Raw genomic sequence first — 27,860 nt, forward strand, 5'->3', positions numbered from 1 at the left:
TCATTCCGTGCCAAGGTTTCATAGTCAACGATCTTACTGCGAGCGCAAACGCAAGGTCGCATATGTTGAACGACACTTTGTCTCGTAATCGCGAATATAGTTAGACTCAATCTGATACATTAGGCGTTCTTCAATTTTCACAAAAAGGGCAACAATATTAAAAACAAGGAATCGAGTGACAACATGTTGCGCTAAGCTTGTAGAAAATTTTTACTTTTGATTAATCTATTGCAAATTATTCTGCTTTATTGTAGTGTACGAAGATGTACCAATTTGTGACTGGTTGATGGATCTGTCAATGCGTCGGAACTGATATTTTAGTCATCACATCTCAAGTGTTGCGGCCAAACTACTCAAATTTTTGGTTGGCCTTGCAAGTTCACAATAATCTGTGCAATCCATTTTTGATATTAGAAATTTCGGAAATTACCTCGCGGGCCACTCAAAACCTTATCGCGGGCCACATGTGGCCCGCGGGCCACGGGTTGGCCGGCCCTGGTTTAGCCTATGCACCAAGAAGAATATATCTGAGGTGGTTGCGGTTGCGTTGTGTTAGATCCTAAAACACAAAACTACAGCGGCTAATAGGGTCAGGCTTCTCTTTAGATCACAATGTATACTGCTATATATCATTTTTTCCGCAATGAAATTTGTTGTTCAGTTTTAAGTAACCAGTATAGGCTACCCGAAGGAAATGCTCTGCACTGCTTTTACGTCATTAACAGCCTATAATAATATACTTAATTCGATAGCATACATTTCACTGCGACGAAAAAATTTGTATTTTGGGATTTTTGTGTTGTGGCGCTTTTAAAATTGAGAATTTTGATATGTCGCTCGCGCATGAAGCATGCCTGCCAGTGCACACCCCTGTTCTATAGACGCTCTTACTTGAGTGCTTGCTTATGGGCTTTTTTTGTTGCCGTATGAACGACAACGGGGAGGAGACGCCCAGATTACAGACCAAGAATACCACAACCACACGCAACAACATCTACTCTACACCAACAACCAAAACGTAATCGGAACATCGGGCCTTTACAAGGATATGATATTACAAAGCTGGTTTTGATCGCTACATCCCGAGACACGTGTAGCTTAGTAAAATAGCCTTGTTGTTTTGCTAGCTTCGCTTCCAGGTCTTCCATAGTTCGTGCTCACTCATCTCGGTTCTATATTTATTTATTTAACTGCGTGTTTTTCTCATACTGCCGACTCAAAATATATTCCCTAATCACGGTGATCTGCTCATCACGTACTTAAAAGATAGGTTTATACCTCTTCTTGAAATGTCAACTTCTGACTTCGCCCGTCTTTTTGACATGCCCATTACCCAATACCCATTCATGGCCGCCAATTAATCACAATAGCCAAAACTACTCCGGAAAACGGCAATGTCCTCACCGATATCAAGTTTACGCATGTAATGCTATATTACAAGACAAAGGAATCAGCTGTTTGAAGTCGCCCGGCACATATTTTGCTAACTCGTAACTTGATTACCGGCATAGCCTACGAAACTCTGGTACTATGCCAGACCCAGAACGATGCAGCATGCTGTATGTATTGTATATCTGCCATTGTAGTTGGAGACTGCAGATAGATAGATCGATGTCATGTGGTATACCCTTGGTCGCGGTCTCGTCTTCAAATGCTGAACATATTATGAAGTATTTATACAATCTTTATTGTTATAGATAGCCGTGTCGATATTTCAATTAGTTCATACATAGTTCGTAGGCTCATTCCAATTTGTTCTTTCGATCATTCCGTCACTTCAAGTCATCAGTGTTTTGCAATATCCAACTTACGATGACTTCGTTCAATTTCGTGAAGGAGGTGTACGTTACGGTGCTGCCGCATTCGTTCACCCCAAAAGATACCAACCCCATTTGGTAGTAGAGTGAAGTCGCGTTATCTTCCATCACAAAAGCGGCACCCGAGTCACCTTGACACGTTCCACTTATCCCCTCCCTGTAATCAGTTGGAGTAAGTGCTTCTCAATAATGACTTCAGGGCGGTACGCACTACGCAGCATTCACTCATTTTATACAGAGATACCACAGAATCGGTTACTATCTCCAAAAAGTCGTCAAACGGCACAACTTATCTTTTCGAATCATTCCGATTGGATGATCAGTGGGCCCTCTATATGCTGTTATGAAATTTGCATAGCCACTATTTTAAGGTGATTTAAACAGCAGATATTAGTCCGCGGGGTCTGTTAACATATAAGTATTCCAGCGTATATTATATCAGTGCTGGAATCATGTCACTAGTTCAATTGAGTGAAAATAAAGTAATTTGAAAGATCTTCTAGTCAAGTCATTCAAATCTTTCCATTTCCGTCAATTTCGAGTGGCCAAATATTTACAGTTGTTTGAGATAACGTGCTGATGCAAATACATCAGCAAAAGCCAACACTATAACAATAGATCGCGTCAAACTTGCGCCGTGGGATGTCGTTTCAGAGCTTCTAAGACAATATGAATCAGGGGTTATTTATGTAAGTTGCTGATAAAAAATGGTAAATTGTGCCAAAAGTTAAACCAGTAGCATATACACTGATATAATACAAATTAAATCATACATAATAAATGATGTATAAATAACATCCCAGGCTCACATTGGATAGCGAAATAATGGCATGATTGTGTTGACTCACTCATATCCAGCACAGAACATGTTATCCGTGATTGTAAGATCCGCCGGAAGTGCTCTATTAGCAGTTTCAAATCTTCTTCGGTAGCTAGTCATACACTTCTCTGTCGTGATTATCGGAAATTCGGCGTGCAGCAAAAAATTCGACGCCATAATACCAGAGTTGAACAAACCCCACGCAGCTACCTCTCCCCTTTCAGCTGGTGCGACCTGGAATGTTGGTATCGAACAATATGAATGTGACCGACAACGTACTTTAACTGGTCTCTCAATGAAACCCAGCTATTCCATATATACAGTACTTGAGAATTCGAGAACTATTTAAACAGTAGTTGGTAGAGCACGGCATCGCGGCCTCATCAAAATTGTATTGCTATTAATATTACCCATTTAAATTGTTTAGGTACTTTTTGAAGCAGTTTGAACCAGCGTAAGAAAACGTGACCTTACTTTGAATTCAGTGTAATTTTATAGTACATCTTTATCAGTACATCAGTGTCGTATGTTATCCAAACGATTTGTAACAGGTGTATCTGAAGCTGTCGTAATCACACATCACAGCGTAGAAATTTCACAAATTCTATTAGAATTAGATTACTGGCATTCGCTCTACAATTATCTAGTTACCCAAGTCTGTATGACACACGCACACTAACACTGTTGGGTAGGGATGGTGTGAAGTGGAATTCACGTTCGCGTTCTGTGTGTGTACCTCGGAAATTTAGAGGTTCACTTTCACATACGAACCTTGGTAGGTTCTGCACTGTGAACCTTTTTCATATATTACAAGTTTCACGTCATCTTCGGTTGAAATTTATTGCATTTCAACTGTGGGCTACTCTATGCCTGGCGCTGGCAGCATAAAAATTAACACTAACCGAGCATGCATATTTAGTGACTCTGCTGTGAGCTTGATCCGCAATCACACAATATCAAGAGCGAAATACGCTACGTGTAGGTCAGCGAATGATGCTTATTCAACCAATCAATGAAATTGATGTCGTTGTCTAACGTAAAATAATCTAGCAAGCTCGATTTCATATGTTTATTGTATCATAAAAACCAAATCCGTGCGATTGGAGTGTTGGCCACTGCTGTATAACTTGTTAATGGGATAAAACCCGTTTTACACTCCGCTCAACACCAACATATAGGACAGTGGTCGGGAACCTTTTTTGTCCGAAGAGCCATATTCGCCCTATTTTTTCCATCTCAATTCCCAAAGAGCCGTACATGACAATAAACTGTTACGTCACAATTGAAAATTCATGACATCATCATAGCACTAATTTAAACTCACTATAATACATGGGATTCCTCGTATGCGCCATATTTTCTCTGTAAAAACTGATATTTATTGTTCGAAAATAAAGCTCGAAACGAGAGGTAAGGCACAGACGGGCCAAGCCTCGCCATTGATAACACAATTCATCGTGTAAGTAGCTTAGAATTTATTATAACTGATATTAATCGAATTTAACATTCTGACTGATTCCGAAAATCTAAATACTTAACGACTTCTCAATTCCCAAAGTATTCGGCGGTAACATAACGTTACGCTACACGCATACATTTTATCGCCGGCACTACACAGAGCTATACTTAGGCTACCAATCAAGAACGTGTGGATAGCTATGGCGTTGTTTGTAATTCGAGTTTGTAATTGTGAATGTCACATCCACAACAGTTCTTTTCGCGCAGATCCGTAGATCCGTAGATCAGCAAGACCATTTGTATTTGAAAACTGCGTTTTGAAATGGGCGTACCCATGTTTGCTATGCTCTTTGATTAATCAGCGTATCGCACAATTCAAGATTTCGAGTCGGGTACATAGAATTCGCGAGGGACATTGGCCGGTGTGACAGCTACTTAAATTTGATCATTTTCAAAAAAGGGGGTCCGCGCCCCTAAGCCTGAAGACAGCATTGTCTTTACCTCTCAAAGACATGTTTATACTGCCACGTGAATAATTATATTGGCCGTTATGAAAATTTACCAACAAGTTGCTGCAATATTGATCAATTCAGTACAAAAATACAAATTCGGCAAAGGGCCATATCTTATACCCAAAAGAGCCATATATGGCTCGCGAGCCATAGGTTCCCGACCACTGATATAGGATCACTCAGACGCCGAATACATTGCCCGGTCTGGCCTAGACCGCTAAGGCGTAAGCTTATATTCCCTTGCAAGTCCTCGTCAAAATTGTTGGCAAAGCGACGGAATATATTGAATTTATGGGATTATTACATCATTTGATTGCTCCAGTTGGTACATTTGACGCCGTTTAAAAAGTCAGTATGTACTTCAGCATTGTGGCATTATGTGGCCCGAGTCGTCGCTAGGTATCGTGTGCATTAATATATATCACTTCACTGAAATGCAGGGTTGGAACGTGACGTCATGAGGTTCACGTTCGCGTTCACACAGAACCTTTCAAAAAGGTTCGCGTTCACACGAACTTGAACCTTTCAGAGGTTCACACCATCCCTACTGTTGGGCATTCTCACCATTGCAAATTCATTGTCTGTCGTTGGAAGGCAAACTGGACGGATCGCATCACTCATGATTATAGTTTCGCTGAGTTTAAACAAGGCAATATCATAATCCCATCGGCTCCCAGACTTTGTGTTGTAAGACGAATGTATCAGGCTTTTTTCGACTTGTACATATCTTTGCACAAGGTAGATTGCCATTTATTAGTTGAAAAATTTCAGTACGAACGGAGAATACGTACTTGACTTGACTTTCGTCAACAGTTCGGTTGGGAACTCCAAGCCATACGTGAATATGATTCACCGGTCGAACGTGACCAACGGCAGTGATTGCACAATGGCCCGCCGTTACAACATAGCTGAGAATACAAAATGTATTATACACGCAGATCGAAATATATATCGGTAAACTACTAAGGAGAAGATGCGATCGAATACCGATAGTAATCGGTACCACAGTCTACAGAATTTATAAATAAAGTGAAAAAAGTCGAGTCAATGATAGTATCAAATAAAAGATGTGTCCTCATATTCCATGATACAAGCCTGGCGCTGGAAATTATAGGAGACCACCAGTTTCTTAGGGTTGAAGATAGCAATCAAGGTTGTTCAGGTCTATTCGAATTTACTTTTGTACCCAAGAATAGAAAATATCCTTCACAGTCCAAGGACTCCGCCAATTCAGAGGTTTTGTTTGTGGTACTCATGGTGTTTGTCGATTACTATTTTTCATTTTTATTCCGCAGATGCCGACTTGAAGCACGGCCCACTTCTAGGCTTTTATAAGACAGCGCTTGCAGCTGTGGATTATACCACTGCGCTATCTCGCCACGCCAAGTCAGAGAATTGTAGGCGAGGGAAGCTATGGGACTGACTCTAAAATATGTACAAATGGTATGCACTCGTCTTACTTGGGACTGATCAACGTTCCGCTGCATAAGCCGATTTGAGCTGCCAGATTCTTGGTTCTGCCGAAATTAAGAAAGACTGACCATGGCCATTCATGCGTCTTGGACATCGTTCCACCGGATATTTGGACCCCGAACAGTCTATTGTCTTCCGCCCCCTTGACACCACACACTGGAGATGGTTGACAATGTTTTCAATCACTCAAAGCATTAGGTTAATATCTGCTTACCTGGTTTGACCAAACGTAACGGTAACATCAAAATGTTGCGAATACCTAACATGCACCGCTTTTATTATTAACCTACATTTCGGAAACAAAAGCAGCGCAACCAAACGAAACATGACTCTCGTATAGTTAGTGAATATTTTTATTATCAATCAATCAATCAATCAATCAATCAATCAATCACTTAGTGAAGACATTACGGTTAAAATAAAACGGCACAGATAGCATGAAGAATATGGCAGGCGATATGTTGATGTCGAAATTGAAGATGAATACTATCTACGGCATTTAGGTTCGTGTAGATCTCCTTCAAAGTGAAAGGAATAACGCAGGAAACGTAATTTCACAAGAAAGCTTTCTAAACACAATTTAGCAAGAATTTGATAATGTACACATACGCAGACTTGGATAACTAGAAAAATTTAAGCTTTTTCCAAATATAATTATAGTTCTACATTTATTTCTGAATTTAACTAGAATTCGAACTATACCTACAGATTTTCTCGAATTTTATTGGAATTACAGCTACACATTCTCTCCAAATCAGATTACAATTAGAATTACTGAATTCACGAAAAATTGGAAATTACATCATTCATTCTCATTCAGTTCAATCTCATAAGCAAGGGAATGATAAAGCTTGGCTCGTTTTGCACTATACCATTCTGTTGCAGCATTTTAGGGAAAACCAGAAATTAGATTAGAATTAAAATAAGAGCATAGGGACATTCCGCAAATTGTCATTATAATTTTAACAAAGAAAACATTTCACAAATTATAAAATTAGATTTCCCAAATTGTAAAATTAGATTAAAATTAGATTTCCGGCATTTATTCGCTGTAATTAGTCTATAGTCTCTAATTAGGATTATCTAGTTGTCCAAGTCTGCACATAGGGCGTCGCCAATATAAATAATTTATATTGGGCGAAAAAGTTCCACGACGTAAGTTCTCAGTTCCATTGTGATGTAGTGAGTGACGATGACGTCATGATGGAAATGTGACTTTTCTCCTCACCGGCTATGCCAGTGACTGTACAACATGCAAGCTGATGAAATCCATCATTTTCCCCACATCGGTGTAAACACCGTAAGTTTGGCTGCTACCGCATCTGCTCCTTCCGTTATTCTTTCTTTCGTCCCCAAACGACGTGATCCCAGACAGATACCATACGGATTGATCTCGTTTACCCTCCCGCGTCATCAAAGGCCCGCCCGAATCGGCTTTACACGTATCAGCCTTTACGCTGGAAGATCTAAATCACATAGTAGATTTTAGAGGAATTCCAATTATGAAGTTGGTGAACATAGCCAGACTCGTACAAACTACCAATCTGTTAGTTGACTGTCAACTATAAGTCAGTGTTGGGATGGGATGACTCGAGTCATGACTTGACTCGAGTCAGACTCGAGTATTCTTTTTCGCTTGGCTTGACTTGACTCGAGTCACCTAGCTAAAATGACTTGAAGGTAATGACTTGATCCCAACACTGCTATAAGTACTGTTATGTTGAGCAGCTCTAATTCTAGATGCTGATTTTGAAAAGTGAGAAGCTCTTGTTCTCTTTCAATATAACATCTATCGTGGTAAAACATTTATTAAACTCGAAGACTTTTCGGGGACCTCTTTTCCAGAGTTATTGGAACCAATTGTTCGGTGTTTGGAGTCGTTTTATCTACATTGTGCGCTGCTACTACCGTATATAACTATACAGTACCGCATATTTCTAAGTTTGTTGTTGCCATTGTTGCGATACGAATTTCACGACGTGTAATTATCGTCGTTTTGTGACACATGTGCCTTACTGGTTCTGCTTTTGCAACCATTAGACTGCCGATAACTCTTGAAAAGGGGCACCCGAAAAGTTTTCGAGTTTAATAATGTTTTACTATAATGGACGTTGCATTGAAAGCTATCTTCAAGTTATGTACCACATACCATGTATTTAAAATCTAGTTCTAGTTCTAGCTGAAACATTAAAAAAATTCAGTTGAGGAGCAACCAGAAAAAACGTGACGTCATTTGGTGTGAAGCGTTTGTTTGTGTTATTCGTGGTGTTTGTCGACTATACAGGGGTCATTTACACCAGGCCGAATGTCTTATATCGATCCCGTATCTACCGACTCGTAGCACGGCCCACTTTTAGACTTTTTAAGACACCGCTCGCGCGGATGAGATGGCGAGGAGCATAGAATAACATTCAACACTTAAGTAGGACTTCTGGAGTCGGACCCGGAACCCATTGGTGTTGCAGCCGTGCAACACCAATGGTGTGAATCGTGATACCTATGTTCTGCTGTGTGATGTTCATGCGGCCACCGGCAGGGGTAGAAAACCTTGCCATTTCTCGAAATCCCATTTTTTAAAAACATGATCCGATTCCGACAAAATAAACATTAATGAGCTGCTTCAAAATCGAATCTAGTTAGTTATGTTACAGTCAGTTACGAGTTCTAGTTGCGAGTTTTGAAATGTGAGTATTTCTAGTTACAGTGGCGCATTTTGAAAACCCAGTAGTTCGAACAAGTCTAAACATAGCTATAATCTCAGTGTATTTACAGATATCCGGCACATATCATGTTGTCCGTAATTTCAATTCCGTCGCCAAATTCATCCCTGTAGTTCTGTTGGCAGTCTGCGTTGTCGACGATATTCAACCGCACCTTTCGTAGAATCTTCGCTAATTCTCCGCCCTCTGTAACCAGACAGCATTAAAGGGCTGGGAACAATGATCCGAGTACTCAAATCTGTCTTAATTCTAATGATTCGAGTGTAATGAATTCATTCCCATCTTTATGTTGTTGTGGAACTGGCTCTGCATATCTTCATACTGTTCCGTTATGATGTCATAGTCAGTGATACTAACATAGTTGCTGCGTAAAAAACGAGAGAGAAGAGGCTCTTTTACGCGACGAACAAACAAGAGAAGAGCAGAGAAGGGAAAGAAACTAAAAAAAATACTATACTGTACGCGAGTACGATTTACGCAAATGTACACTGTGCTTCATACGCGATTCAATATCAAATCACTCAGTTACCATAATTTGCCCAGCTCTAATTACGACATCAACCATTATTCCTTGCACGGGCGTATAAATTACCTGTGACACCCCATCCCAAAGCCACTGCCTTATTGCTACTCGAGTCTCGGAAGTTCCGCAATAGCGCGTCGGAATTTCCATACGGCAAGCAAATAGGCCGAATCTGGGAAATATGAACAACGATTGGTGATTAGCTCTGCTGATTATCCTCTGGATAATTAGCCTAGCCTTCAAGGGTTAATTTGGCATTCTGGCAGGGTGATTTATCCAACTTATTATATACCATGACAAATTATTTCAAGCTTTGCCGGCAAGCCCACATTGCCTTTTCATAAGGGTTACAATCGGGTTAATGCTTCTGAATGAAATTCTCGTTTCTGGCATATTGACTAGTCAGCAATCCAATGTATGATCTTACATAAAATGATAGATTAGCAGAGCGGTCAAGTGTAAGGACAGCGACATCGTTGTCGAAATGGTTTGTTGTTAGGTGCGGCACATAGTTTGGATGAAGGTGTCTCCTGTCGGCGGTAATGTTGAAACTCTGAACACAGAACGTTACCGGTGGTTAGTGATAATGAGTAATCGAAATCGGATTCACGGAATTACTTGCGTGTAGCTGTTAGTCTCTTCGGATGATCGATTCAATAAGCCCAGCCATACAGTTACGTTGTCCTGCATGTCAATGCTACATGGAAAACAAAATATGCCTATTACACACGATAGATTGACTTCAAACTGCACAAGCTCGAGACATGAACCCCACATTAGGGGTCTTCAAAAATAACCTTTTTTCTCAAATCGTACTGGTTACTTGATAAAATTGTTAGGTTACCTAATTTAAGCCCACCAAATTTGGTTCAATTCCAACCAGTAGCCGCATTGCTATTCTCATCGCATCGCATTTCTATTTATTATATAAAAAAACACAACAAAAAATTTGAAAATTTTCTGTTCACCTCATGAAAGTGTTAGTTTGTCTATAGAAACGATGTTGACCAAATTTGGTTCAGTTCCAACCAGCGGAAGAGGAGTTATTGCCGTCGAAAAATTTGGATTTGAATAAAATAGCATCAAGTAGCCAGTACGATTTGAGAAAAAAAGTCATTTTCGAAGACTCCTTCCCTACATTCACAATATTCTCCATCATATGCGTAACACGTATACTTCGTAATGGTGAGAGCCTTATGTCCAGTTCAGAGGTGGTCACTTGATCAGCAACGAAGTACTTCTACGTACAATACTTATTCAAGTGGTCAAGTTTTCCGACTAATTCTGCTTGAATATATTTTGAGCAAAACTACTCACATTCTACACTTTGGATTTTGAAAAGTATATAGTAGTTTTTGGTTTAGTTTGTATCACTTTCATGCCAACTGCTTTATTTGTAGCGTGATTAGTCATTTTTTGTTGTCTCAAAAAATCCACCTCCAATTTACTAGTAAAAGCTGGCGACACCTCGACTAAATATACTTTTATGAACTAGGCCTACTTTCTTGAGTACTTTTCATACCTTTCACCTTCCACTGACACTTGAAGTGGTTTGAACGCAGGAAAATCACTACTTCTGCTTGTAATTGAGTCGGAATTTATGGTATTAGTTCTTCGTCTACTTGAGTAGCAAGGCCGACTACTTTACCGCCAATCCTTGGGTTCACCGCTAACTCTACTGATGAAATACTTACTCGTAAATGCAATGGGCAGCAGTTACGACGGTCAATTCATCAACAAGGGTTGCACCACAATATTTTGTTCCGTCGCGACCTAAAGCAATACATTTATGTGTATTTTTTCTGATTTAGCAATAACTTTTATAAATACCTTCACCGCGATCAACGAATGCCATCCACGGCCAGCCTCCTGGTTTTACGACAGCCCTCCCGTGGGATATGTGAGATGAGAACAAATCGTCTAGTACCAAACGCTTTCCACATCCTGAATATAGTATTTACTTCTCAATCCGCTATCGTAACGCATTGCCAGAAATACTGATCCGAAACTCCTGTTTTCGTAATGTTATCATAACTTCATGAATGAACTGGTAAGAATAGTGGCTGTCTTTTTTTTCTGCACGAGGTATAGCGGCGTCATCAGATGATATCAGAGTGTGGGTCACTTTGATGAGCGTATTTTGTTGATGACGTCACAGATACTTCGTGGTAAGCGTTACTACCATCTCCTTAGATTTTTTAATCATACACTTTCGCATAGAAGAGGCCAACCGCACGATCGCCACAATTACAGATTGGAGGAGTGCGTGAATGGTGGCTTTCGGACGCACGGTTGCACAGCTGTAAGACGTGTACGACTGTACGGTGTACGACACCGGAATAATAACTTCAGCGGCGGAAATAATTGTTAACTGATAGCATTTAGGTTAGTTTACTAGCATACCTATGCTCAATTCCCCAATTCAGTGGCGACAACGCACCGTTCCGCAACAAGCATGTATTTTAACGACAGCAAGCTACCTAACAATCGGGAATGTGGATGGCCAGGCTTGTAATATGGAATGAGGATGTCACTTCGACGGCCATTTCTCGCCGATAATAATCACTAAGCCAGTGTGGTTTTGAGAATAGCATTGTCATACGGGCGTCGCCATGTCTATTCCGTCTGATCAACGTGTGCAATTATCAGAGGTGGTCTGTAATGAAGTACTTCTACTTTTTGATGAACTTGAAGTAGATTTTTCCTACTCACGCTACTTTTTAAGTAGTTAAGATTTTAGACTACTTCTACTTCTACTTGACAGTTTTCAGTTTTTTAGGCAAAAACAAGCGGAGAATATCTACTTAGGCTACTTACTTAATTACTTGTGAACCACCACTCCTACTTAGTTTTCATTTTTTTAGGCAAAAATAAGCGTAGAATACCTACTTACTCACTTACTTGTGAACCACCACTCCTACTTCTACTTGAGTAGAAATTCTGGCTTTACTTCGACTTGAGTAGCGAAGGTGACTACTTTGACCACCTCTGGCAAGTATTATAGAGACATCAGTCGCTAGGCCTACCAGGGGTTCTCAACCTTTTTTGGCCGTGGCCAATTTTCCAGTCTGAAAATGTTCTATGGCCCACATCTGGTCCTAGAATCGTAGTCCTGTTCCACTCGTGATTTTCGCCGGCACCGATATGCCTATGCCGATACGCCCGGACGAAAATTTTCAAGTTGAATAAATCTCCTCCAACAAAAGACCAACGAAATAACTTTGAGCCCCTTCGAGCTCCACAAATTGGGAGTTTGGGGTGCGGCAGTTATGGCCCTGGTAGATCTATACCTCTTTTGAACATCATGACCGTCCACTATTCCACTCACGTCGCGAAACCCAATGATCTAATTCCTGCGTCCACTGCTTGGCATGCTACCTTGATGTCTCAAAGAATACTGTTTATCAAGCGATATGAACGATGCTATCTGCAATGCTTAAATGTTCGGGTACCAGCAGTGCCGTTCGCTGATATTAGCATTCAGCACGGCCATCGATGCCGTAATTTGCTTGATGATTGAAACATGATGTAATGACGAAAACCACATATATATGTCCATAACAAGAACAGTAGCGCGTAAAATTATCGAATTGTAAATCCAATAGCAATGTTGCAAACACATTGCTTTTACGAATGCAAACGTGAATCTGAAATGCTGGTTATCCCGTAGATTGCTTGTACAAATTAAAATGTGTAAATTTTTTACCCTCCAAAGGCAAGTAAAATTAATGCAACAGGCATTTACCGTTAAATATAACTGATGTGACAAATTTACTGGTATACTTTGGGTAAATTTCGAATATTTCTAAGACTGTGGCTTTGAACTACACGTTTCGTATGATCCAATACAACCAACCGAGGTTTACAGCCTTGCACAGAGGAATCACAGTGGAAATTAATGTCGAAACTATAATTCCTGTTGATACATTGTCCATTAGTGGTAACGAGCGTGTAATTTCAGTAATCGAAAACTTCACATCTTAACTGCTGGACTCGAACCATTAGACTTGATGCAGAGCTTCAATAAGTTCGGTCAAGGTACACCACAATATCCATACCAATACAGCATCCCATCACTATCACATCCGGAATAGGATGTCTCATAGATTCAATTATACCAGAAATCAAATATTTGTATCGCAAGGAAAAGTTACTTGTACGGTAGCCACATGAACTATGAGGTGCATTCCATATGTTCTATACGTGTGACAGATAGCCCCTCAATAGTTTTGGCAAGCAGTATATGTAGTGTGCAATGCGCTGATATTTGCGTTTCACTAGCCTCTGACGTATCACCGCCGAATTGTAAGACCCTAACTGATGAATCATGACTATCCTTTAGAATCCACATCCCCGTCACAGTTGAATACGCGCTGTTATTCTCTTGGAAAACACAAAATCGTTCAAGCCCGCCGTCCGTTATGCTTGAGATTCACCCCAAAATTTTGTTTGTCCTTCAGGCTACAGGGTAGCGGACGGTTGAACACACGGTTGAAATTGCAAGTTCACTAATCCCTACTCAAATACTTCGTAACGACATTCAGTTTGGCAATTACTCCAGTAGTCCGAGCGAATTCAACTTATTCGGAAGTACACCAAAGTGATTTTAGTACCCGCATTTATTAGGTCTACATCGCTACGTATCACCGTATACATTGTATATATCCAATAGGTTTAGGCGTAGAGTACAAATGTTAATAACCATCACACATCCATGGATATCTGACGTTCACCCATTCAACTCCCTGATATATTTATTATCCGACCCGAGAGTTACGGGTTTTGAGCCGGATTTTCTCCACTGAGAATATCACCCGCCCCTCGTTTGCTTCAAAATCCCTACAAATTCTCTGTTGATAAACTAGATGCGATTGGCCCCAATTCAAAGCTCTTCAACTCACCCGCACAACACCAAGCTTTGTCTGATGGCCTGATCTGATCATGCACATCCCGTCTAAGGCTATTAAGTGAAACCGTGCTAGCTACCAGTCCTACCACTGGTTTCTTAGTTTTATCTAGAGTCCGAATGCTTAGCAACAATATTTTGTAACCGCACAATCAGGATGATATGAGATGCGTTGAGACAACGGTTTGGCCAAACCAGGTAATAGATAGCTTGGTGAGTAAACATGAACTAAACAATATGCAAGTTATTTCCGTGAATCCATTCTATCACAGTTATGCCTACAGTACATCAACAGAATGACTGAAATCACACTCACTTGGCCGGCATACTGGAATATCTTTACCCCCGGTTGACACGCCATGCGGAATCCATCTCTTGGTGTGTTCACATTTCCAAGTAGCATATCCTCTCGTCTGCTTGTACCTTTCATTACACAGCGCAGTTCAGTAATTACCAGCGATAATGTTGTTGCACTCGTTTCATCGCTAGAATGATGCACTTTACGACTTTACCGCACTAAATTTCGGCGGCTAAATGGGGATATATGGAACTTTCGAGACGACGAGCGACTAGCCTGATAAATATCAGCGCATTGCGATGTTTAGAGTAAAATGGGGCATACTCTATGAACTGGTGCGATTTACCAATCAAATTTATTGATCCAATATATCGATGACAGGCCGAAATCTCTTGAAGGATTGGTCAATAACGAAAAGTGACTAACTGTGACAATACGTTACTATGTGCGAGTTTACTATTTTACGGATAAACTGGTCTGGAATATATTTGAATATCTGATACAAGCAGCTAAACCACAAACTCATTCATATGTCCAGCATCGTCTCGAGATTCAGGGACTAAGCATTTTATTGATATTCTTTTGTTCTCAGGGATACACCCATCATAAGTTCGCCACCATTATTGTAATTATTTGGTTTTGATTTCACAATAGAACCAAATCCCGGATGGCTACCAATGTCGAGGTATATTTATTATCCGGACCTATGTCAGCGCACTGACATCCAGTTCAACGGCATCGGCCAAAGTTTTGATGACTCACACGGCAAGCACCAATTGTCATGGATTCGGTTTATTCAGCAAATATCAATTCGCGTTCAGATCTGGCACGGAGAAAAATAGTTATGTCCGTGTGTACTTAAGGAAAATAAGATGATCACGAGAGGCTTAACGATGAGACACAGATGGACTCGGTGTGAACAAGTTTCAATGCACCTCCCCCCTTCAGTTATTGCAAAAGCATAGAAAAGCATTGCGCTGAATATGCAGCCAAATAACACTAAGAGACTGTAAGTACTGAAAACAATTTACCACTGATTGCATCGGACTGTAACTTTCTCCAAATAAGTAAATTCCTTCTCAGCAAAGTCCGCGATATAAGAATACTCTACTGCAGTCAAATTGTTGGGAGATCCACACGATATTACTGAAATTTCAAAATATATAATACTGGATATCGTAAATCAATTACAATTCTACTCTTATACTTTGACATCTCGGCTCCTCATGCGTCCATACGCCTTCGTTGTTGCATACGGTACGGTGGTGACCGACCATGTCAAATCCAAGGTCACAAGAGAATGTTACGACATCCTCGAATTCGTAGTAGCCTTTGTCGTTAGTTGAGGTGATTGTTCCGTTTGTTGGCGCTAGCAACGGTTTCAAACATCTAATCCCTGAATAACGAAACAATAATATGGCGTTGTATATGACTTGACGTAGGCAATCTATTTGCGACGGCATCACACAGTTGAAATTATGTAGCGCTCCTCGGATCCTCATCGTAGTTCCATAGACCGGCTACGCCAGAGCTATCTCTATGACCGACGGCAGTTAAAATGAGAACGTTTTACTCCCCATCTTCTGTCTCAATATTTAAACATATCCATTATCGTTGATTTACAAAAACAAAGTATGGTGTTTTATTCTTTTTGTTCAACTCTTCGGCCAGTGTTTTCAAACATGAACTTTATAAAAAACCGATTTCAAATCTGTATGAACACTGGGCCAGTGAAAACCTTAATCACTGCCCGCGAATCGCGCCCGCCTCTTCAAAGATATAGCAAGAAATAAATAAACGCCAAGTCAGTGAAGTCACACACTAATTGTGATTACCAGAACAATACATACATTTCGCTTTTATTGCTTTTGATAATACCACTTTACAACTTTACTGGATATTGTATATAGTTATACTTTTGTAACTGTAAATTATTTCATGAGAGTTATACTGGATCTAGATTCTAGACTTTTATAACGGGACCTTTGCTAATATAGTTGAGTTAGCCCGTGTATGGTATGACATCTTACGACTGGTATTGTAGTGAAAACGGAACCCGGTCCTTTCCACGGACAGGTCAGATTGAAACCGGATTGTCACGTTCCTTGTGTTGAGATCCCAGGTGCGATTAGCATGTGGCGGAATGGTGCCACAGTACGTTTCGGAGTTGTCCTTATACTGGATCTGTACAGGTGATAATAGGATGGATTGTCAGGTGCGATTGTAGATTAATTTTTCACTGCTGGTATCTTGAAGACTTGGACAAAAGGCAAATAGAAAATAGCGGTGGATTGGAAAAGGTATGTGAAGACTGTGAACTAAACAAAACATGCTCCAAAATAGCATCACGCACTAAGTACACGGCACGTTATTAGGAACATGATTAGACAAATATCATTGAATATTTTGGAAAAAGTCAGTATCCTACCATATCCTTAATACTTGAAGCATTTGGAAGTATATAGGCTATAAGGTTATTTGGGGTATCCGGTCACTGAATGCTATAATCATATATGCCAGTGGTCGGGAACCTACGGCTCGCGAGCCATATATGGCTCTTTGCCAAATATTTATTTTTGTACTCAATTGATCAATATTGCAGCGAATTGTTGGTGAATTTTCATCACGACCAAAATAATTATTCTGGTGGCAGTATAAACATGTCTTTGAGAGGTAAAGACAATGCCGTCTTCAGGTTTAGGGGCTCGGACCCCCTCTTTTCAAAATCATCAAATTTAAGTTACTCTAACGCCGGAGGCCAAAATCACTCGCGAATTCTACGTACGCGACTCGAAATCTTGAATTGTGCAATACGTTGATTAATCAAAGAGCATAGCCGACATGGCGACGCCCATTTCAAGACGCAGATTTCAAATACACGCCATAGCTATCCACGCTCTTGATTGGTAAGTATAGCTCTGTGTATAGTACCGGCAATAAAATGTATAGGCGTGTAGCGTAACGTTATGCTACCGCCAGGGCCGTAACTGCCACACCCCAACCCCCCAATTGAGGGGGGGACCGAGCTCGAAGGGGGCCCAAAATTATTTCGTGAATTAGCATAAATTATAGAGTACTTTTCGAAAATTTATGCAACTTTTTCAGAGAATTTTCGCGCTGGACGCGATTTCAATTTGCCAAGTATCTTGATTTTGGGGTAACTCTTCCCTCACGAAAAAACACGCAAGATTTATAGAAGTGAGCATATCGGCCTTGGCCATTACCGGGGCACGATGCACCAAGACATAGAAAGTTTTATGCCATGTTACATGCGACTCCAAGAAGTGTGCCAGAACGATCGACAGCGAGAAAACATTTGGCCGAAAAGGACTGCCCTTATGCTGACCGAAAACTTCGTTATATATACAACATACACATACACATAGGTTTAATTAGGCGCCTTAATGACTGGCGCCGAATGTCCCATCTTGGCAATCTGAACCTCACAAGACAAATACCATCCCGCAGGGAGAAATTATATGCCAGTGAAGAAATACAAATTTGAAATCGTGTGCGTCTTTTAGTTTAGTAGCCTACGTTTGGGCGGTTCTATATTTTTGATATAGCAGACAGGAGGTCAGAAAATAACATCATGTTAGGGAGTCATACCAACGAGCCCTACAGTTTCCATAACACCTCACTCAACTCTACCGGTAAATCTGATTACGTGAGCAGAGAGGACAAGAAATTGATAGCAATATGTATGCAATTCCCGATCACATTGACAGATTCAATCATGAATTATAGACATTTTTCCCGCTTCGCGCGTGCAGGCGAGTATAGCTGACTCAGCAAACGGCTCCCAATGTAGATAATAAGTAGCGATAAACAGTGCGTAACCTCAGGGGGGGTCTGGGGAACGAAGCCCCCAGAATTCCGGTTTATCATCATATGGGGGCCCAAGATCAACGTTTTTTGGGGGGTGACGAAGTGCTGTTACGGCTCTGGTTACCGCCGAATACTTTAAAAATTTAGAAGTCGATATATTTTCGAAATCAGTGTGACAGTCACTTTCGATTATTATCAGTCATAATAAGTTCTAAGCTACTTACGATGAATTGCGTTATCAATGGTGAAGCTTACCCGTCTGTGCCTTACCTCTCGTTTCGAGCTTTATTTTCGAACAATAAATATCAGTTTTTACTGAGAAAATATGGCGCACACGTGGAATCCCATGTAGTGAGTTTGAATTAGTGCTACCATGACGTCACGAATTTTCAATTGTGACGTAACAGTTGATTGGCATGTATGGCTCTTTGAGAGTTGAGATGGAAAAAGTAGGGCCAATATGGATGTTCGGACAAAAAAGGTTCCAGACCACTGATATATACCCTTGATACATATTTCGTATCTATATTGTCTTTACGAATAAAATATCTGGTAATGATAAATTTATTGATGTCACCGTTACTCTGGTGGTTATAATTGATCAATTTATATGGTTACATTACGGATTACGAATGGACAAAGAGGATGTTGCGAGTATACAAGAGAGTTACCAAAACAATGATTGAAGGGTTCCAAGTTGTGATAATAGAAATTCTAAAAGATTTACATACGACTCCAAAACCATAACCCTACTGCATCATACATTTGCATTATTGAAAAAACGAGAAATCATATCGTCTGTGTATCGTAAATAGTGCAATTAGGAAAATAACACGATTGACCTCAGTGCTGTGCATTAAAATACTCACATTGAGCATATCATACACACAACCGTCGTCTACGTGCTCTTCAATGTCAAAAGGCTCAGAAAATATAACGCTGATTGAAAATCCTTTCGGTACCTGCACAGAAATATATATATACTCGGTTGGGATATAAGGCCTAATAAATTTTTATGCACTAGGCACATAACAGAATGCAGGTGAAGAGCGGGGTTAATAGGTGCGTCATTATTCGCATCGAAACTCACGTTTATATCCCATTGGCAGTTGGAAAGTTTGCCGTACGGAAGCGGATAATCGGGACTTTTGATCTCTCCCTCCAAGCCTGTGAGATGTTGATTTTCGCAGAATTTGGCTGAAATATTGATGAATACAGCATGAACTTCGTTGTAACGAATGAATGGCAAATTAGGAAGAAAAATAATTTTCACAGACTTGGACAACTAGAAAATTTTCAGCTTTTCCAAATGAGTTAAGAATTATGATTATAATTATAGCTACACTCTTTTTTCCCAACTAGATTGATTTAGAATTACTGTACTGAATTCGCAAAAACTTACAAAGTAAGACAACAGAAATCAAGTGCCGTTCAAATCAGCATTCGTTCTAATAGGCATGGCAATGCCAAATGTCTTTACACCATGTGTAACCGCTCGGTTCCGGAGCCATAATGACTCCGGACTATCTGGTTGCAAGACCAGTCATGCGTAAGGTAGCATGCGGGATTGGGAAAAGAGGAAGTGATTGGAGTTGGTCTTAGTGTAGGTAGTTGGAATGGAGTTGGGGTTTAGTATGGAGTTGGTCTTGGATTGTCTTTGTGTGGAGTTGTTACTGTGTTAAGTCTTGGATTGGATTGGAAGTGTTGATGTGTTTATTGTGCCTGCCTTCGTTGTAATATATCCGTCGAATCTGCAATGTGTCTCTGGGTCCAGTCGAACCTGAAGTAATTTAGCCGCATTCAGTTAGATAGCGAAGACTACGACAGAACGGCTACACCATGCTTGGCTCGTTTCGCAGTATAAGGCTCTCTTGTAGCATTTTCAGGAAAACCAGATATTGGATTAGAATTAAAATATCGTAGAAACACTTCGCAAATAAGATTAGGACTAGATTACCGGCGTTTTTGCTGTAATTAGTCTAGTCATACAACCAGAATTATCTATAGTACTAGTTGAACTAGAATTATCGAGTTGTTCAAGTCTGACTCAGTCTTCGAGCTAGCGGACGGCATGACATATACACAGAGTCGGGCAAAGTCCGATTTCTATAAGTAAGAGAGTGATAATACACAACGTTGCGTTTCTATATCGCAACCGAAATACAAGTAGCAAATACATCTGAATAATATACCGCAGCACTTATTCAACTACTACATTATTACGTCAGTCAGGGATATCAGAATTAACGCTTCAATTGTGACGCTATCGTTCTCGGACATTGGCAACTGAAACTCCATGGTAGACCAGATCTCATTGATAGGTAAGTGGCATTACGTTTGTATAGCCCAGTACATACACATTTAGAAACTTTGAGGAAAGGTTAATAGGAAGGTGAATTGTTTTAAGCATCAAATCCGTGTTGATTCATATCACTTCTGTACAGTACACTACACTCTCTGTAGTTTTCTTTTCTAGGATGTCAATCAATCATATGCAGAAAGCTGAACTATTGATAACGACAATAATAGCATTATTATTCCTGGTGTGTTACAGAATTTGCATTGTATTTTTGCAAATGAACTTGACCCGCCTACCGACGCAAGTGTGATTATTCGGAGCCAGCTCGAAGCCCGCCCTGCAGTCGCAGTAGTACGATCCCGGAACGTTGACGCAGAAGTGGTTGCACGTTATGAGCTCGTCCCAATCCTCAATTATAGTCCGTCGCTTATAATCCAGTATATCGCATTCATCAATGTCTGAAACAGTTGAAGAAGTTGTTTTATTATTTGTGATGTTTTCCTCAATGAAAGATCACTAGCTTAGTTCATTTGAATTCATTGTACAGAATTTTATCCTTTCAAAAACACCAAAGATTGCGATACAATGAAAAGATAGGAAGGTGTCGAAACGACCTAGGAGTAACTTTTGAAATCAGACACCCACCTGGGCCTAGGTGATTTAAGGATAATGAAAGGAAAGCGAAGATAACATGAAAAGGACAAGCGATAAAAATGAGGTGACATGTTTCGCAAGGCAATGTTGATCCTGGTCTGATAATCTCGAGTGCTGACTAGTATTTATTCGGTGGAATATGCTCAGAGGTGGTCAAAGTAGTCAAGAAAGCTACTCAAGTAGAAGTAGAAGTAGAAGTAGCGACGAAAAAATCTACTCAAGTACGAGTAGAAGTACTTCTTCCATGTGCAACCTAAAACTACTCGAAGTAGAAGTAGAATTGGCTGAATTTAAATCTACTCAAGTAAGTAAGTAGTTGTGAAAACGATCGCTATTCGTTCGCATGGATTGTCAAAAGCTGCAAATTGAGCTATGAGAAAGGTGCAGAGCTTGATTCATATTGATGCCTACCAAGAGGTATCCAATTTTCGACAACATAAGCATTCGTCCACATCATGGGATGAAAATGATAGTATTGATATCGAAATGCGAGGCTAATTCTCTGTTTACTCGAACAGCCCGTCTCAGAAAATATCATGATATGGTGCCCTCCGCCATATTATAAGGCTTGTAGTTTAGTCGAAGAGCAATACGGAGAAGTTGTATCAGATGCGAATTAAACACTTTGTGAAACAGCCCGAGAATTCCCCGGTTTCTCTTTCTAATTGGAGGGTTATACTACTTCTACTTGACAAACTGAAAATAGCGAAAAGTAAGTAAGTAGATCACAATATGTTACGAAGTAGAAGTAGCGAAAACTCTATCTACTTGAGTAAGTACCAGACGTAGAGGAAAACTACTTGAGTACTTCGAAAAAAGTAGAAGTACTTCGTTACTGGTCACCTTTGAATATGCTTGTATATTGACATGCTCTATGAATTTCGGATTGTCGTCGAAATACCATTCCACAGTTAATAGATCGATCCCGTAGCGCGTATGTTGTGCTTATGTGCTTTTGATTCCGAGGTGAAGATTTAATTGGATTTTTCGGGGCAGTGACTGCAATGGAACTGATACACAAACATAATAATTTCTAGTTTCTTGATATCTTTTACGTTTGAGACAACGAATCTTCTGAGTTGCGAATTGTTCGATGCACATTGCACAACCAGGCCCCTCTAGTGCCTAGCAATGATAAGCAGGAGCTGGTGTTGTATTTTTGCAGTAGTTGAAGTGCTCTATAACTGGCAGCAACCCAGCAGAGGATATATATTGTGTGTCTGTGACATTGATTGAAATAAGGATTTACAGAGTATCCGCAGAATCCAGTGCGATATCACCTACACAAGCACTGAACTGGGAATCAGTAATGCTTAGGCGATTTGTATAACACATGGTTCATTCAAACAAAGGTGAATAATTCCAACATTATATCTACGTAAAGACATTAATATTCGTATAATTGACCTTCATACCAATTTCAACAAAATGAGCGGAAAACCCAGTCGGTGTGATGTCTTCGTTTGAGTAGTCAGTTACGAATCGAACAGTGATGGAGTTGTTCTGTGAGTAGTACCACCTATTGATGCGTGGAGTGCTGGAATAATACTGCAGTGAAGGATTCCCACAAAAGCGTTCAAGCTGCTCTCCGCCTTCCGTAATCTGTTAGAAATATGGTTCGATTGAATATTTGCCAGAAAACGTGATAACACTAACGCTAACCCATCCGTACTAAACCCTTCATAAAATCTATCCTATCATACACAATACTGTCAGCTTCTTGGACATTCTACTCTATAAGAAGTACGATTGGGTAGAATATTCGATCCTCAACATGCCCATGCCCATCATGTCTATTTAGCGTCCACCTATCTGTTGCTGCAGTAAGCTGCTGCAGTGTATAAAGTTCTTATTACGAATTGATTATGCGCCGCAATGATTGCTTTCGTATAAATGAAGATTGGTCGTCGCCTCTTTGGTTCAGTTGGTTTGCAGTTCTTTCGCTGTTAGTTGGATTGTGTTATGTATGGTTGCTTGGTGTTAAGTTGTGTTTCTATCGTGTACGCTTGTCTCTCTTTCTATCTCTAACCGCAGGCGAGCACTATTTTTAAACCTAATTTCACGGCCGAGTTTGATTTGCTGTACTTGGACATTCCTTTGTTACGTCGTATATTTGAATACATATAATATCTACTCTCAACACATGACCATTTGTCGAGATCGGACGTGGGATTTGAGTTCAATATAAAAGTGGCAGCAATAACATTTAAGTTAGGAGCAGTTACACTATCCTACTATGCCGTTCACAAAGTTCATTCTGTCATACATCTCGATGAATCAACTACTCAAGCATATCGTTGAATTAGTAGTTAATAGCTTTACCCAGCATTGAGAATCTGCCCGGCGTATGGCAGCAGGTAGCGGGGCATAGTATATTATGGTGCGGAAAGCGAAATTCCCATTTTCCATACCTGCCTCACTCGTTCCATACCATATTTACAATTTGCCATACCATATGATACATTTTCCACACTTTCACAGTTGCCCTATATCTCAGATATACTATTCTATTTTCGATGGGTGGTGTTTTCTGTGGTGTTTACATCCTAATTATTTTTGTGGGTGGAATTATCTTCTTAAGCAGCCCTGACGCATCGATTCCATCCCCAATGTCGCTGTGTGATGGTTCAGAGATATAGGTTTTGTACTCAATCAAGACGTGACGTTAAGTAGCCTATATTCGGGATTTTTTTGCGAATCGCAGCAGAAGCGAGATAGGCGTATATGACATACAAAAGTGTTGAACAAGTGTTCGAATAAACTGCTAGCAGTGATATAGAGGTGTGATCGGAAGAATTACTGTCGCAGCAGAATATATTGCATAATACAATTTTATATCGCTACAATGCGTAAGGATGTTACGATAGCTGGTCAAACTTCTAATTACCCCAGCCTACAAACATTGGTCACCGGCCAACACGTTGGAGGTTCAATAGCCTACACCAGCAGTATCAACTCTTTAATCCGAGAGGACCAGATTTAATATGGTTACAATTAGGTGTGCATTTAAAACAAATGGCATTTTGAATCACTTTGTTTAAAACATGTTTTCAACAGTGTTTTAAAAAAAAATCTCTTAAACTAGTGTGATTTTCCAAACATTGTATAATTCTGCCATAATTGTGTAACTACTTTCGAAAAAAACATGTAGTATGAGCCTACGGACGATTTGCCCCCAATATAGTCGAAGATGACAAATGATTCGCCCGCCGTCGCAGTAACAAATATTCAAAGGAGAGATTTAAAAGTCGAAGCGGAGAAGGGTTTCATGAACAGCAGTTTAACAAGGGTCAGTTGACCCTGAAGAAGATAGAACGCAATTTCTGATCGGAGCGTTGCTGGTCTTCGCCCTCACGGATGCGCAGCGGCAATCTATATTTGATATTCCTGAGTCTCGCAGTGCTACAAGGCGACTGAGCCCGGAAACGCTGGTGTGAGTCCCGGTGAGTGAGAGTTGTCTGCTCTGAAGGGGTGGAAACCCTGCCCAGTGATCGGAATGTGTAAGTCAGGGCTTCTCAGCCCCTTTTGGCCGTGACCCATTTGCCGTTCTGAATACGTTCCGTGACCCACCTTTTATCCCAGAGTCATAGTCCTGTTCAATGCGTGATTATCGCCGGCGCTGATATGCCTATTTCTCTAAAATATGCGCATTTTTATCTTACTAATGATATTTAAATGTAGACTTCTAGGAACATGAAATCGCGTGAAGCGCGTCAGAATTTTCAGGTCGAATAAATCTCCTTCACCAAACGAAAAGTTTCTGGCTCCTTCGAGCCCCCTCCCCCCGATTGGGGGTTTGGGGTGTGACAGAGGTCCTGGTATATCGTATAACTCCTGTGTACATTATGGCCACCCGCTGTTCCATTCAAGTCGCGAAATCAAATGATCTGATTCCTGCATCCACTGTGTGTTTGGGGTTTTAGTACCACTATAATGGGGAATTATGTAACCATTCTGGGCCAACTTCAAACAATTCTTTGGTGAATGGGATACTACAGAGAAGTGGAGAAAGAATTTGTTAATGTGCAAACGGTACAATATGTACATAACATGTATTGTACCTACTGAAGTTGCAATGTCAGAACATTCAATCCTTGATACAATCAATTCATGTGGCATTGTGACTCTTCATGTGACTCTTACAATGATTTCAAGGCCGTTCATTTTATTCCGACTCCAAAGATTAATGTGCTGCGCTAAATCCTCCATCCATTACGATTCGTTGCGAGATATGACCTTGCTGGAATACTTGGTTACTTCTGCATTACCTTCCAGTTATTATATCGTCGCGGTGGTATTAAAGTAGCTCATGTCCATTTTTACAAATTTCGAGATCCATTTTTTAAAATTGATAGAAAATCAAGTATTTGTTTACTTTTTATATTTTTTGGCTATATCCTGGTCACGTTTATGTCTGTCTCATCGTTTCAAAGTTAATCACGGCCAAGCTATATGTCCGAACGAGAATGAAAACTTAACATAAAGTTGATTTTCTCAAAATTTGAAAAATGGACATACGTCACTTTAATACCACTGCGACAATATAATCGAAATTATTTTTGATGACAAAAGCCGGCTATGACAACCTACGGCTATCCCAATCTCGACTCGTACATTGTGTGTACAACTGTACATATACGTGTCACTACGTCTCATCAGAGTCGGATTAAAAGCTTCATGTAGCCTACGTATAATTCGATAATATGAATATGTTTTTGAGCGAATGACATAAAAAAATATAACCAAACTTTCACTACGTCTACAATTTTCCAAATAGCTCTGCGGTCCACCAGTGGTCCGCGGTCCGCTGTTTGAGAACCCCTGGTCTAAGTGAAGAAATCCAATCCAATCCAATCAGTACCCAAGAAGTAGCTGTTGGTTCCAAAAAGGTTGGTGACCCCTGGTAAGGTATACAGTGTATTATGAATGCGTTTTTCGCCGAAGGCGCCATTTTAACCCTATATTTAGAATTGTCAATGTCAATCCACTTTGACGTCATAATTTAGGATTCGTGACGTCATGACAAGAAAATACAACAAAAAAACACAATAAAAACATGTTTTAAGAAAGGGCCATGTTTCAAACATGTTTATTTTGCATTGATTTTTGTTTTAAATGCAACTCTAGTTACAATACGCATGCGTATAGAAGGCCAAACATTCATTGTACAGCATGACATTTTGCTCTGAGAACAAAAGTGGTAGGCATAGCTCAGAGAAGCTATCTTTGTGAACTAATGATGCACTGAGCGATCCTTTTGCTTGCGGAGAAAAGTTTTGATATACTTCTGTTGTAAGTAACCGAGCAAGTATTGAAATCTCACCAGAAGATAATCGTATGCGCAAGGTATTTCATCGTAGGAGTCTTCGACATCGAAAGCAGTGAATTTATACTTGATCTTATATCCTTGTCTGACTTGGATACTCCATTCCTTTGTTAGGTCGTTATGGTAAGGCTCGGGGAAGTTTGGCGACTCAAAGTACCCATGAGAGCCCCGAAGGTGGGTGATTCCTTGGGCGGTACATATGAGGTACACCAATACAATCCATGGTGAGAACCTGGAATATCAGTATGATTGGCATGCATAGAGGGAAAATTAACGTATTTGACTGTGACAGCGAACATTTTAGACAGAGAGAGAGAAGGTCTTTATTTACAGTCCATCGATATATACCGGATAGTACTAGGCAAGTGAGATTTCTGTGTTACTGACATTCAACGTGTATATGCCTCTAATTGAATCGTACTCAATAACTATAGCCCCTAGTGCTCTAAATCCTCTGATTACTTGGCCTACGTTTACAAATTTTGAAAAAAAGCAATGATCATAATGACAACGCATTGGAATTTGACAACGTATTGGAATTCAATCTACACTATATAAAATCAAAACCGAATACTACTTGAAGTTGCAGGCCGCTAGATCACAATAAAATTAATTGACTTCAGCATTCAGCACCATCTCATATCCCCATTTTACAAAATATCCGAGTTTTTCACTTAGTAGTCCTTATAACGACTATTACTGATGTTAAGGCAGATTCTTGTCCAAATGCCCATTCTTCTTTACGAAATGAAATAAACTGAAATGTGTAAGACATTATTTTCTCATTCATGCTATTTCCGATCCAAGTCAGTACACTCACATGTTGCTTATGAACTACTAACCTATTCAATCACCGATCATGTTGAGTTCAGGGCGTTTGCCTGTTCACGCAGTTAGCCACAGAATAGATAGACACAAAATGAAATCACAGCCTTTCACAACTACTAGCCACCTCCGAAAAGAGAGCTCGACTATGCGGAATCCATTCCTTACCTCATATTGGAATGTTCCTGCTTGTAAACGCTGCACTCGTTTCAGCAACTGAAACGCAAATGAACCGTGCATTTCCCGTAGATATCGTTTAAGTTGTTTTGCTGCGTAAGACTTTTTCTTTGACAAGCAACGTTAGTCTAAATTGCAAAAACAAGTCTAGACTATACTCTCCGCTTTCGATCAACCTTTGACTCATACCATAGCGTAAAGAGCGAAAACGCAATCACGTCGAT

The 27,860-nt window shown here is 40.2% G+C and overlaps 2 protein-coding genes and 2 long non-coding RNA genes across 6 annotated transcripts in view; 2 read left to right on the forward strand and 2 right to left on the reverse strand.

Annotated features, from left to right (window-relative positions):
* Nucleotides 1-1,663: 1,663 nt before the first annotated feature.
* LOC145458012 (mannan-binding lectin serine protease 2-like) lies at nt 1,664-27,844 on the reverse strand. The gene is made up of 16 exons (XM_080336309.1): nt 27,826-27,844; nt 27,628-27,764; nt 26,632-26,866; nt 22,724-22,910; nt 20,951-21,112; nt 19,446-19,552; nt 19,225-19,317; nt 16,558-16,711; nt 15,735-15,923; nt 15,559-15,673; nt 14,546-14,652; nt 6,068-6,236; nt 5,399-5,515; nt 5,172-5,334; nt 2,666-2,871; nt 1,664-1,974 (listed from the first exon to the last, which is right to left on the reverse strand). Exons 2-16 carry the CDS (start codon nt 27,630-27,632, stop codon nt 1,773-1,775), a joined length of 2,211 nt encoding a protein of 736 aa, XP_080192435.1. The 5' UTR covers nt 27,633-27,764; nt 27,826-27,844; the 3' UTR covers nt 1,664-1,772.
* Nucleotides 5,730-6,227, forward strand: LOC145458039 (uncharacterized). The gene is made up of 2 exons (XR_013921055.1): nt 5,730-5,866; nt 5,933-6,227. It is a non-coding gene; the product is annotated as an uncharacterized LOC145458039 (long non-coding RNA).
* LOC145458011 (mannan-binding lectin serine protease 2-like) overlaps nt 6,459-27,860 on the reverse strand; it is a 250,177-nt gene continuing 228,775 nt past the window's right edge. For all 3 annotated transcript variants that reach the window (XM_080336308.1, XM_080336307.1, XM_080336306.1), the window contains exons 11-17: nt 11,154-11,267; nt 11,018-11,096; nt 9,942-10,020; nt 9,751-9,876; nt 9,393-9,495; nt 8,851-8,986; nt 6,459-7,546 (exon numbers count right to left, since the gene is read on the reverse strand). In XM_080336308.1, coding sequence (XP_080192434.1) covers nt 7,312-7,546; nt 8,851-8,986; nt 9,393-9,495; nt 9,751-9,876; nt 9,942-10,020; nt 11,018-11,096; nt 11,154-11,267 — 872 coding nt within the window. In that variant the 3' untranslated portion in view covers nt 6,459-7,311. The remainder of the gene's footprint in view (nt 7,547-8,850; nt 8,987-9,392; nt 9,496-9,750; nt 9,877-9,941; nt 10,021-11,017; nt 11,097-11,153; nt 11,268-27,860) is intronic.
* Nucleotides 19,839-20,112, forward strand: LOC145458037 (uncharacterized). The gene is made up of 2 exons (XR_013921053.1): nt 19,839-19,958; nt 19,989-20,112. It is a non-coding gene; the product is annotated as an uncharacterized LOC145458037 (long non-coding RNA).

This window comes from Botryllus schlosseri, chromosome 15 (genome assembly GCF_051294905.1).
Source record: "Botryllus schlosseri isolate E-star chromosome 15, Bs_hap1, whole genome shotgun sequence".
NCBI classification, from domain to species: Eukaryota; Metazoa; Chordata; class Ascidiacea; order Stolidobranchia; family Styelidae; genus Botryllus; species Botryllus schlosseri.

Bases quoted from the DNA above. Each gene is read 5' to 3' on its own strand.
- LOC145458012 (XM_080336309.1), bottom strand. The intron at 22,911-26,631 runs GTGAGATTTCAA...TATTTCTAACAG, and splicing joins GCGCATACGATTATCTTCTG to ATTACGGAAGGCGGAGAGCA. The intron at 19,318-19,445 runs GTGAGTTTCGAT...ATTTCTGTGCAG, and splicing joins ACTGCCAATGGGATATAAAC to GTACCGAAAGGATTTTCAAT.